General features: G+C 40.2%; 1 protein-coding gene across 1 annotated transcript; it reads right to left on the bottom strand.

Moving 5' to 3' along the window:
* Nucleotides 1-5,292: 5,292 nt before the first annotated feature.
* Nucleotides 5,293-11,950, bottom strand: LOC308086419 (meprin A subunit beta-like; the record flags this gene model as incomplete). The annotated part of the gene is given in 9 exon segments (XM_080429940.1): nt 5,293-5,483; nt 7,423-7,550; nt 7,552-7,639; nt 8,674-8,852; nt 9,253-9,370; nt 10,312-10,390; nt 10,835-10,878; nt 10,984-11,034; nt 11,929-11,950. Coding segments are annotated over 9 exon segments (900 nt in total).
* Between the last annotated feature and the right edge of the window lie 363 nt (nt 11,951-12,313).

The following is a 12,313-nucleotide window of genomic DNA, read 5'->3' as shown; positions in this document are numbered from 1 at the left end:
ATAGGTCCATAGTATCCACATATGTCCATTTTCAACTATATTCTGGCTGTAATCTTTTCCATAGGAAACACCTCAATTCACTTCCATTGTTTTATGTTTGGTGGTTGTGGCAGCAACCATGAAATTGTAATAGCTGTTTTAGCTATGAAGAGTAAGGTCCTTAATAGATAGATTTTCTTTTTCCCTATATAATTTAAAACATGGATACATGGATGGGTAGTGGTGGCCTAAAGGTTAGAGGAGTGCCCTCGTTGGGGAAGTGAATGGTCACCACTTCCCCAACACCGCTGAAGTACCTTTGAGCAAGGCACAGAACCCCAACTGCTCCAGTGGAGCTGCTTAGTGGCCAACAGCATAAGCCTGTGGTTGTACTGGTCAGCTCCCAGGTTTTAATGTGTCTGTCTGTCTGTGCGTTTCTATGTGCAGGGTGTTGCTGAAAATGAGCACTTGTGCTCAGCTACTACCCTGGGTAAATAAAGAACCAAAAATCTAGACATAATTTCAGTTCCAAAATAAGTTCTATTTCTTTTTGTAACATCCTGGCAGTACCTTTGCAAATTTGGACAAACCCATAGTAATATCTCCTTGGTGGCCACAACCTCTCCAACATAATCCTGAACATGTTCCATTTAGCCATTATGGCTTGAGTTCTAAAGTACATATTTCCAGTCAAACTTTCTCCAGTTTGGAGTATTTGTCCATTTCTGTCCAGACAAACATGCATCCTCACATGAAATGAAACACAATGCTTACATGTTTACATTGCCAACGTAAATGTGGATCATAAATAAGGAATGTGGGCCTATAAGTTCTACTGAAAAAAAAAAAAATAGGAGCTCCAATCAATTTCAAGGCTCATTTGCAGTACATAGGGAGGTCAAGCACATCTAGATATGGCACTGCACGTGGCAGTCTGCCTTACTTTTATCTTGTTTGTTGATTGAGATTGCCTTATTTTATGGAAACTTTCAGGTTATGGAAGGTTCTGGGTTGTAGTTGAAATGAGCCATAATTTGACCAATGCACCATTCTCACCATGTTCACTGTATTCAGCTAATTGACCTGATGGGATTTGAGTTCTTTGTCATGAACACACACTTTGCCATAAACTTGCCATAGCTATACATGAATGAGTACCACAGGTCACTTTGTTGTTATCATGACGGTAAACTGTCCCCAGTGTTTACTTCTGATTGAGCTATTTATGTTTTAAAGCTTCAATACGGAACTTTGTATTTTAATGAATTACCACAATATCTTGATTCTTAACAGATTAGTTAACCCATTTTATGGTAGAGTATGTTAATTCAAATATCCATCTGTGTGGTAGAGTATGTTAATACAATATAACTATATCTGTATGGTTGAGTATGTTAATACAAATATAACTAGTAAAATCCCAGAAAGAACATGAAGCTTACAGATTGCAGCTTTAAATACAAGAGATTATTTACAACACCACCAACCTTCATCTAAAGGTGAGTTATAGTCTGCACAACAAATGATACGTAGGCATTAAAGATTGATAGATAACAATTATCTTTTAATGGCATAATAAATAACTGCTGACCATGCTAAGCCCTGATGTTACCCCATCAATACTAAACCAGTGGTGGAAGAAGTACTCACATTTTATCAAAAGGATCCCTGGCTAATACATCTTATATGCCTTAAAGGAGCTACACCATGAATTTAATTTTTTTTTTTTATATTTAATATCATATGGTGTATGTCCCTCAAACCTTTTTCAAAAGGTTTGAGCCTAAATCATCACTCAGATATACTCATCCCAAGTCAATTGTCTCTGGCTTATACAGCACTTTCAGCTGCAATACCAAAACGTCCTCTTGTGCAGGGGGGGGCTACTGAGCAATTCTGTCTGTTAATAAAAAGAAATATTTAAAAAAAAAAAAAAAAAAAAAAAAAAAAAAGGAAAAATTCTGCATTAAAAGAAGCATCTAAGAAAAATACAAAATCGAAAAAAAAACACTTTGAACATTTTTGAACAATTCCACCAAGTGTTTGAGGTGCCTGTTTCACCCACTTCCGGGGGGCGGAGCCAAAATCCGAGCCCGAAGTATTTGTTCGTAGACCCCCACTTAGGGGGGGTAGAAAAAGTTTCGGAGCAATTCGGGCACTTTTCATTTAACATTGGGTTTGCCATCATTAATGTTTATGACATCATAAACATTTCCATTCTGAGATCGCCTGTTCAGACACAGGAATGACTGAATTTAAAAAAAAAACATTTTTTTGGGTATAAGAGACACTGGGGACCCCAAAAAATACAAAAAACCAAGAAAAAAGTGATTTTCATGGTGTAGACCCTTTAATTAATAAAATGGTAAATGGTGCATATAGCACTTTTATCCAAAGCGCTTTACATAGATTGTGCATTACATTCACCCATTCACACACACATTCATACACCGATGGCAGTGGAAACCATGCAAGGCACCAACCTGCTCATCGGGAGCAATTAGGGGTTCAGCGTCTTGCTCAAGGACACTTCCACACTAACTCTGGGGGAGCCCGGGATCGAACTGGGAACCTCGCGGTTTCCCTCCGTCCGCTTTACCGGCCACTCTACCCCTGAGCCACTGCCAGTACATTATAATTGCCCTCTATAACTAAAATTAAACATTAACCCCTGTCGCAAGTTGATGATGCCATTTGTCCATGTATGGTCCAGCAATAAATCGTACTTAACCTAAACATAACTAAAAACCAACTTGGGTTAATATGAACAATATGACCGAAACGTTGTATCCCTATCAATACATTGTTGTAAGTGAAGACAGTGAGCAGGACTCCTATTTTTTTCTGCTCTTCAAGTTCATTACTCCGACGCACCTGTTCGTCTCCGAAGTGTTGATTTCGTCGACTAAAACTATGGCGAAAAATGTTGGTCGACTACCTTTTTTCATTGACGAAAACGAAATAAAAACTAAGCTATGATGACTAAAACTAAGACTAAATATATTGACAATTTCGTCAACAAATAAAAACTAGACTAAAATGTTAGAGAGAGGGACTAGTGGAGAAGAGATCCAGTAGAACTAAAAGACAAGTCATTTTATGGTTGGTTGCGCTAGGGTGTGCATGCTGAAAATAGCAGATCTACAAGCTCACAGCTTGTAGATCTGCTATTTTCAGCATGCAACCAAGTGTGAAATCAGCCATTACGACGCCATCAAGGCACCACCAACATACATTTTAGTCGACTAAATCAACTGTAGATTTAGTCGACTATAATCTTATATTTTGTCGACTAAAACTAGACAAAAACTAAAACATTTCAGATGACTAAAATATGACTAAAACTAAATGGAATTTTATTCAAAAGACTATGACTAAAACTACATCAAAATTTGCTGTCAAAATCAACACTACGTCTCCGTATAGGTGTCCAAAAGGACTACGTTTTTATTAGCACATGCATTCCATACGTTCCATAGAGCTGGACCACAAATGGACAAATGACACCACTACCTTCGACGGCCGTTGTCCCCCTTGAGTAAAAGATGAACTCATTTTAAAATAAATACAATATTTATAGTGTTTTTGATTTAATTATTTTGTTATAGAGGGAAATTATAATGTATTATGGCATATAAGGCTTATTAGACAGGGATTATTTTAATAAGTCAAAGTAGTAATACCACAATTTAACAATACTCTGTTACAAGTAAAAGGCCTTTGTGGCCCCTCACACCTGTCTGCAGCCCTGGTAGGCCTTGAGTTTAGAGCGCAAAATTGTCTATTTTTTCACCACTGTAGTAAACCACTTGTTTTTGTCTCCTTGCTGCTCACAGGACAGGGACATTTCATGCACTTCAACACAGCGTCCGCTGCACCTGGTGAGCGCGCGCGTCTGGAGAGCAGGATTCTCTACCCGGCAACCGGAGACCAATGCCTGCAGTTCTTCTTCCACAACACCAGTGGCGCTGACGACTACCTGCTCGTTATGGTGCGAGAGTACGACACACTCGACCCAGAGGGAAGACTGAGGGTCTTTGCCAACATTACAGGTTTGTATTGGTTTTTAACCAATTAATACTTACTTTTTCCTTTATAAATTAAAGCTTAAATACTTATCCCTATATGTGGTACAACAGCTAGAACAGCAGATCTACAAACTCGCCTATTGTCGCTATTTATGAACATTTTGGAGTGGAATTTTGTTTTGAAAATGTAAAAGACATTTAATGAAAGTGGTTAATCTTGCACTAATTTCTCAAGACAGCACCACTGCCCTAAACATGTAGTGTTGTTGTTAGTAGGAATAAACACAGAAGCACCCAGGAGGAAGTGGAAAAAGAAGGAGGTGGTTCCCCCAGAGGCAAAAACTAAGGGGAAAAAACATCTCTTATTTTTTTTTACCGAATGGGTTCCCAGATTGATCTTGCACTTATGCAGACTTCTTTACTGTGCAATTAAAATATATCTTATTTCCTATTACAATTCTACGTATAAGGGGAAAAGGGAGGTGGAACTGTTGTCTGCAAGGTGAAATCATGAATGCAGGTGTCCTGGCCTGCCTAAATATTGAGCGGGTGTGCCCAGATTCACCAGGCCACTGTCCAAGGTGCTGAAAATAGTGTTGATTTTGACAGCAAATTTTGATTTAGTTTTAGTCATAGTCTTTTGAATAAAATTCCATTTAGTTTTAGTCATCTAGATCTGCTATTTTCAGCATGCACACCCGAGCGCAATCAACCATAAAATGACTCTTCTCCACTAGTCTCTCTCTCTAACATCTTAGTCTAGAGTTCTGGGATTTTTTATAGACCAATTATTTGTTTACCAACATTGAGACTGGATGCACAGGTGATTGTTTCATGCAATCAATTCTCAACCTGTTGTTTCGGGGTGCACTGGTTTCAGCACACCCCAACCCCCTCTTGTGTGTTGGCTAGTGAGGCGCGTCCTAGCGAGACCTGACAGAATGGGTTTCATTTGGAGCCAGTATGACGATTGGAGCCAGTGTGACGTCGTCTGTTAAGGGCTCTATTTATTTATTTGTATTCATTTTATGTTTTGATTATATTCAGAACCAGCTCTGAACAGGGAGGGAAACAACAAAACAAAAATAGCCAATCTACGAGCTCACTACACGTTGCGATGCAACATGTAAGCTGGTAGATCAGCTATTTTTGCTACTTTTTTAACATTTATACACAAGTATAACTTCTGTGAGTGCTGGGTTAACGGAACTCACATCTCATCTGTAGCGTATAGAAACACATGCAGAACCCAGTGAAATACGTTACTTGGCACCAAGCGTTTCACCTAAGTTCTCGTAGTGGAGAAGAGCACATCATAGTTACCATGACATTGTCCCATGTTGGTGTAGTCAGTGTGGGGTCCTCCGGCCACAGAGGTGCGCTGTTCCCATTTAGCCGTGGCGCCGAGCCCCTGGATCATCCCACAGATGTTCTCCTTCTCAAAGTCACAGGAATCCAGGAAGGTGATGGAAGAGCCTGCATGCACACAGAGACTGAGATGGATGTTCTTGCCTTTTTTTTCCTTGTGTACTGTAATAAAATTGTGCTCTTTTCCATTTACAAGGGCCCATCCCGATATGTTCCCTACGTTGCCAGGCCAATGTTTTGGGGCAAATGCTTGTTTTGGTTGACTTTACAAGGCAGGCGCGCCGAAAGCGAGGTCTTGAGTCTCGTGAGCAGTCCGTGACCTTGTGTGTCAACAGGCGCAACGTAGTGTTGATTTTGACAACACATTTTGATGTAGTTTTAGTCATAGTCTTTTGAATAAAATTCCATTTAGTTTTAGTCATATTTTAGTCATCTGAAATGTTTTAGTTTTTGTCTAGTTTTAGTCGACAAAATATCATAAGATTATAGTCGACTAAATCTACAGTTGATTTAGTCGACTATAATGTATTTTGTCGGTGCCTTGATGGCGTCGTAATGGCTGATTTTACACTCTGTTGCATGCTGAAAATAGCAGATCTACAAGCTTACAACGGGTCGCGCTGTCGACGAAATCAACACTGCTCTGACCAAATACTTCTTGGTCAGGTTACAGTAGTGAGACATGGGAATGATACAGAACTCTGTCCACCACTAATCTCAGTGAATTCATAGTCCATCATTTATAAATCATTATTGTACTTAGTTTTTCTAATTACGCCATTATTAGAGATATGAGGGAGGCAGGGAGCTGTAATCTAATATAGCAATAGTAGCCAACAGCGCTTTAATTGCTGATTATATTACTGATTATATTATATTACTGTTATGTAATAAGTAGGCTACTTTTAATCATAATAATACATGTCTACAGAGCTTTTTCTGTGTACTAACTGTTAAGTGACAGCTTGTATTAAACCCATGTAGACCTGGAACACCTACTGTACGTTGTTATACCTTTCAAGCCGGGAACGCGTCTGTGTCATTTTAGTTGTCGCTATATATATAGCAACATTTATTTATTATTTCCTGGAAATCTGAATTTAGAAGGTGTTTTTAGAAGCTCGGGTCTAAAAGGTATAACTGAAAATATAGTCCTATTTCAGTGAAAATAGCAGATGTACAAGCTCACAACGCATCACGGTGCGACATGTTGTGAGCTTGTAGATCTGCTATTTTCACCATTTCTTAAAAGTCTTTTTATATTTATGGATTTATATATTATTTTATAACATTTCTGAAATTCTTTTGAACATTTCTGGAAAAAAAAGAGAGGGAAAAAAAAAATTGGGATATTTACTCACGACCCCTAAAACACTGGTTCTCAAAGTGGGGTCCGGGGACCTCCAGGGGTCCTTGAGGGGGTTCTATAGGGGTCCCCAGCCAAATGATTGATAGTATTGTAACCAAATGGACCATTATGAGTCTGTAACTCTGAAAGTGTACAAATGGAGTGTACACTCTCAGAGTTAAATTAACACTAACATTAACATTAACACTGTTGATACTACAGTGTAAATTGGGGGTCCATCGTTATCAAAATAATGCATATCAAACTGGGGGGTCCTTATATTAAAATGGTTCATGGCATCCCTGCTATAGCCGTAAAAAACCTTCTATTATGGGCGTCCCTGGCATATGTCTTCAAATGGGGGTCCCGCCGGCTAATATGTGTCAATTTAAGGACCCTCAAAATTATATGTATTTGACCGCGGACCCCCATCTCAAATATTTTGTTCCAGGGACCCCCCAAAAGCAAAGATTTGAATACAAACAAAAAATATATATCCAAAGGTTTGCACAATTTTTCAAAAATAGCCAAAGTATAAAAGGTAAAGATTATTGTGATGCTATATTAACAATTTTTTTATATTAACCCCCCAAGGACCCCTGGGGGTCCCCAGACCCCACTTTGAGAACCAGTGCCCTAAAAAGTGAGTTGCGTGACCCTGACCCCGCCAGGCGGACTATAACAACAGGACTCACTCACTGCAGTTGTAGAGGCGGTTGAGCTTTAGCAGGTCGTTCTCGCTGAACTCCATCCTCTGGCCAATCACGTCCATGAAGTGGGGGATCTTGGTGACGATGGTGGGCGCCGAGGCCACGTTGAAGGAGGTTGCTGTAGTGCATGACGGAGCCGTAGTCGTAGGGCACGTTCAGCGCGCTGGACTCCACGTCGTCGCGTTTTCTGAAGTTGTGCTCTTTGCCTGTCAAAGAAAGAGTAATGAATGGGCTGTGTCGTTGCTGTCGTTATAGTGGTTCTCAAAGTTTGGGACTTTGAGAAGTCCAGGGACTCTTAACTCTTTTATTGCCAAAAACGGGAATTCCCGTCCGATGGCTCTATGGCTATCATGGCCACGGACGGAAAGGACAATTTTTTTTTTTTTTATATATATATATTCTTTTCTTGGTCTTGTTTTGTTTAGTTTATCTCAAAGGAACTAGGAGATAACGCTATCCAAAAAATTGCTGCTCCATTCACTTCAATGTTAAAAAACAAACGGAGGAAAAATGCACCTTTTTTGTGGCACTGGGACGACACAGTCTGAAATAAGTGTGGCAATGAAAAAGTTAAGGTTCCTTGAGGGGGTTCTAAATTGACCAATTTACGTGGTCAATTCTGTAACTCTGGCAGTGTACAAATGGAACCAAATGGACCCGTTAGGGTCCATTTGGTTCCATTTGTACATTGCCAGAGTTGTACATTGCCATTTGTACATTGCCAGAGTTAAAGACGGGGTGCCGTGATTTTCAGTGATTTCCCCCCCCCTAAAACATAATCATCAGGTATTATGGTTATACTAGGAGGAAGATTTTTTTCAAAAAAGTGTACAGAAAGTGTTAAAATTATGTTTTCATGTGGACACGCCTCCAGTTCATTAAGTATACCTGGTTCTCCCCTTAGCACCTCCTCCACCACTTTAGCACCACCCACCTGTCCTAGTCCCTCCTCCTCATGCCCACACCTGTTGTGTTATGATAATGAGGGGGAGGGTATAATTTTACTGTGTCATTAAAGTGCTGTTTTTCTATTGGCACGTTTGACCCTCAAGGTTTCAGCCTCCAGGAAGAAACTCAAAATAGTCAAAGAAGACATGAAACATAATGAAGTTCTATCAACCTCATAGACACATGAAAAACAGAAAAAGTGCAAAACCATGGCACCACCTCTTTAAGGGTCCTTGAAATTCTAAAGTTTGAGAAACCACTGGTGTGTGCGTTGCCATGACGACGGTTATACCTGCTTCGATCTCGTCCCACATGATGTTGACGTAGTCGTCGCGGTCGGCTCTGGACTGCTCGTGCCAGAAGCCCAGGGCGTGCAGGAACTCGTGCTCCACGGTGCCCAGGCGGTCACAGTTCCGCCCGATGGACAGCCTCTGCTTCCCGACGTGCTGGTTCCCCACAGAGGAGAAGCACCTTATGGAAAAACACCACAATATTACATGACACTTTACCTATCTATAACCTGTCAAACTACTTCTCCAAAGTGAGTAAACTGTAAAGTCTGTAACACTGACAGTATATACAAATGTGTATATATATATATATATATATATATATATATATATATATATATATATATATATATATATGCATTTGTACACTTCAACATTTCTATAGCCCTCCATGGACAGGAGTAAAAGCTATTTAATTAGTAATATTATTATTATATTAATAATTCACCATCATAGCTAAAATTATAATTGATGATATAATATATTATCTTAATATCACGGTTATATTATCATAAATCTGGGAACCCACTCAGGGAAGAAATAAAAAACATATCATCATAAGATGAGTCATGTTTTCTCACCCACTGCCCTTGAACACAGAAATATAGTTATTTTCTCCTTTCCAGGGCGTGAAGTCGATGCACGTCTTCAGTCTGTACTGCTGGAAGGCTTTGAGGATCACTCCCTTTGCATTCATCTCTACACATCAATACACACAAAACACACTGATCAGAGGAGCTCATTTCATTTTATTTATGAATTTATAGACCTTATAGCCCTGGTTCAGACTGCAGACAAATCTGATTTGTCTCTCAAATCTGATCTTTCGGACTGCCTGTCTACACATGCTATTTGCAAGAGATCAGAATGGATTAGTGTATTCAGACTGTGCCAAAAAAATTGCCGATCAATGCTCACGTGAGCTTATAGATCGGCTATTTTCGGCAAGTGACACCACTGTACATCGACGTATAAATCAGGTTTCATTAGACTGGGACACAAGTTTCGAAATCAGATGTGAATCACATTTCAAACCACAATTGGAATGTGGTTCAAATCTGATTCACAAAAATCAGTTTCCATGTGGTTTATATACTCTATATACTCTATATACCGCACTTGACAGGTTCGAAGCTCGTCGCTTTGCGTGGCGTTTCGAGCTTGTATCTGCTAGTTTTGATACTTTCGTGTGACGCTGTAGTATATGATCAAGTATAGGGCTTTAATTTGCAAAAACACAAAAAGTTAAAATACAGAGATAAAAGGTTTCTGCCCGATAGAGACGATATCTGATTCCAGTCTCCTAAGCAAGATTTTTTTTTGCTGGCCCCCCCAAACACCCCCATTATGAAATCATTATGTCAAGAGATATTTTTTATTTTTATTGAATATTAAAATAATAACGCTAGTTGTTGGATAGGAGATACTTGACATCATTGCAATTTGAAAGTAAAAAAAAAAAAAAAAAAAAAGATGCCCCCCCTAGTGGTTGTGGCCCTAAGCGACTGCTTATATTGCTTATAGCAGCGGCCGGCCCTGCGGGTCTAGATAGGCCACGGAACAGATTTGGTGGCCCATCCACGGATCAGAAGATCACACCTAAATCAGTGTGATCTTCCATGAGCCATGCAGTGTCTCACCCAGGTCCTTCTCCAGGTAATAGGGAATGGTTCTTGGCCAGCGATACCGATCGCCTATGATGGAGTTCCGGCCCTCGGACTGAATAGACAAAAGGCAAACAACATTAACACCAGTCAACTAGTACAGAGTTTGACTGATTGGCTTATAGGCGATTCTTTAAAAAAAATCTAAATCCTAACAGTTTCTTGAAAAAAAATCCCAATTTTTTTTTTCAATATTTTTTTTTTTAGCAGCAACCCTATCAGGTTTAGCAGATTTTTTTTTTTATACAAGCTCATAGCGCAGCACTCGGTGCTGCGCTATGAGCTTGTATATCTGCTATTTTTGAATAGCCAAAGAAATCTAAAGTGACACAGATGCGTCATCACTCAATTAATCAATCAACATATTAACCCATTAAGACTCTTAATGGGTTAATATGTTGATTGATTAATTGAGTGATTCTCAACATCAATCGGCTATTTCCTGCGAAAGCTTTGCCCACAATATGGATGCTGGGGTTTAAGTGGTTAACCAACTCACCTCATCTTGCACAATATCACCTTCCACCAAGTCTAGCCCTGTGCCTGCCAATGAAAAAGGTGGCGTTGGATTTGTTATTGAAAAGGACACATTTTGGGTTGGGTTGGGTATAAAACAGTTTACAAACAATTACACATGCTCTTACAAACCTTTATTGATGTAAAAAATGTCCCAGTCCTGGCCCTCGTCCACATCCACCTCTACAGATGAAAGAAATAGACAAAAAAAGTGTTAGGCCTAGAGGCGCATCGCTCCAATAAACAGCAGCATGTTATGTTTTTTCTATGCAGTACGTGCCTGTTCACATTCTTAATCAGCTTGAAATGATGACGTCTGGTTAATCCTGATCAACTAGTACTGCAAGGTCTCTCCTCAGTTTGTGGCAACCGGGCAGTAAGGGATATATATACACACTAAACTTTATGCTTAAAATGGTTTATTGCAATAACTGTGCAGAACCGATTATTATTTGTGTTCTTTCAGAGGCAACGTAGGGGCTTGTGCTTGGACTCAAATAACCTTATGGAAATACCCCAGACAAGAATGTGTGTTGTGGACTGTTGCCCTCCCCTCCCCGCTTTTGTTAACTTTGTCCTAATAAATCTGCTTTTGCAGCAAACCAAAAACCCTGCCTCTGTTATTAGTGTCGGTCAGCACTTCAGTGTGTGTCTGTCTGTCTGTCTGTCTGTCTGTCTGTCTGTCTGTCTGTCTGTCAGTCAATCGGATATGCTGATTGGTTGAAACAATTGTTCATATGTGGAGATCCCCCCCTTCCAGAGTTGGTGTGACTGATGTCATAGACTGGCCTCCAAGTACTCTGTCAACGGATACCGCACTAATGATATATCATTGATGCCAAAAAACGACATAGCTTTTTTGAGGCTGCAAATAATCGATTGCGTTTGCATGACGTCACGTCTACCATTTGCGTAACATCTAGCGTAATCATGACATGGCATGACATGGTATAACTGCAGTGTAAGTTGATGTGGAGTTACAGAATACCTTTCGGACCTATAGAATGAGATCAAAGGAACAGAATGGCCGTCGCAGGCGAACAGAACTGTGTCCTAGGTCGTATGAACGGCACCAACCTATGAGGCCGGACAACGACATGTACAGCCCTTACATTGCAGAGAAATCACAAAGCGGGCCTAGGATCCAACCGGGGAACCGGTTCCAACGTTACCACCCTACGAGGCCAGAAGCCGAGGAGATGTACAGCCTTCCTTTTCAAGAGGGAGCACAAAAGCCGGAGTCTCGGTTCGAACGTCACCACCTTAGAAGACCACTGGAAGACGAGATGTATGACCGTTATATTGTCGAGACGGCACAAAGCAGGCGTGAGATCCAACTGGGGAGACCAGAGGAAGACATGTACAACCGTTATATCAACGAGAGAGCACAGAGCAGGCGTGGTGGCATCCAACCGGGGAACCGATATGAATGTTATCACCCTACGGGATTAGAAGACGAGAT

This window comes from Gymnoscopelus braueri (assembly GCF_963280865.1).
Source record: "Gymnoscopelus braueri genome assembly, chromosome: 6".
Taxonomy (NCBI): Eukaryota; Metazoa; Chordata; class Actinopteri; order Myctophiformes; family Myctophidae; genus Gymnoscopelus; species Gymnoscopelus braueri.
The sequence above is the reverse complement of the archived record's forward strand: the minus strand, read 5'-3'. Positions and strand labels throughout refer to the sequence as shown.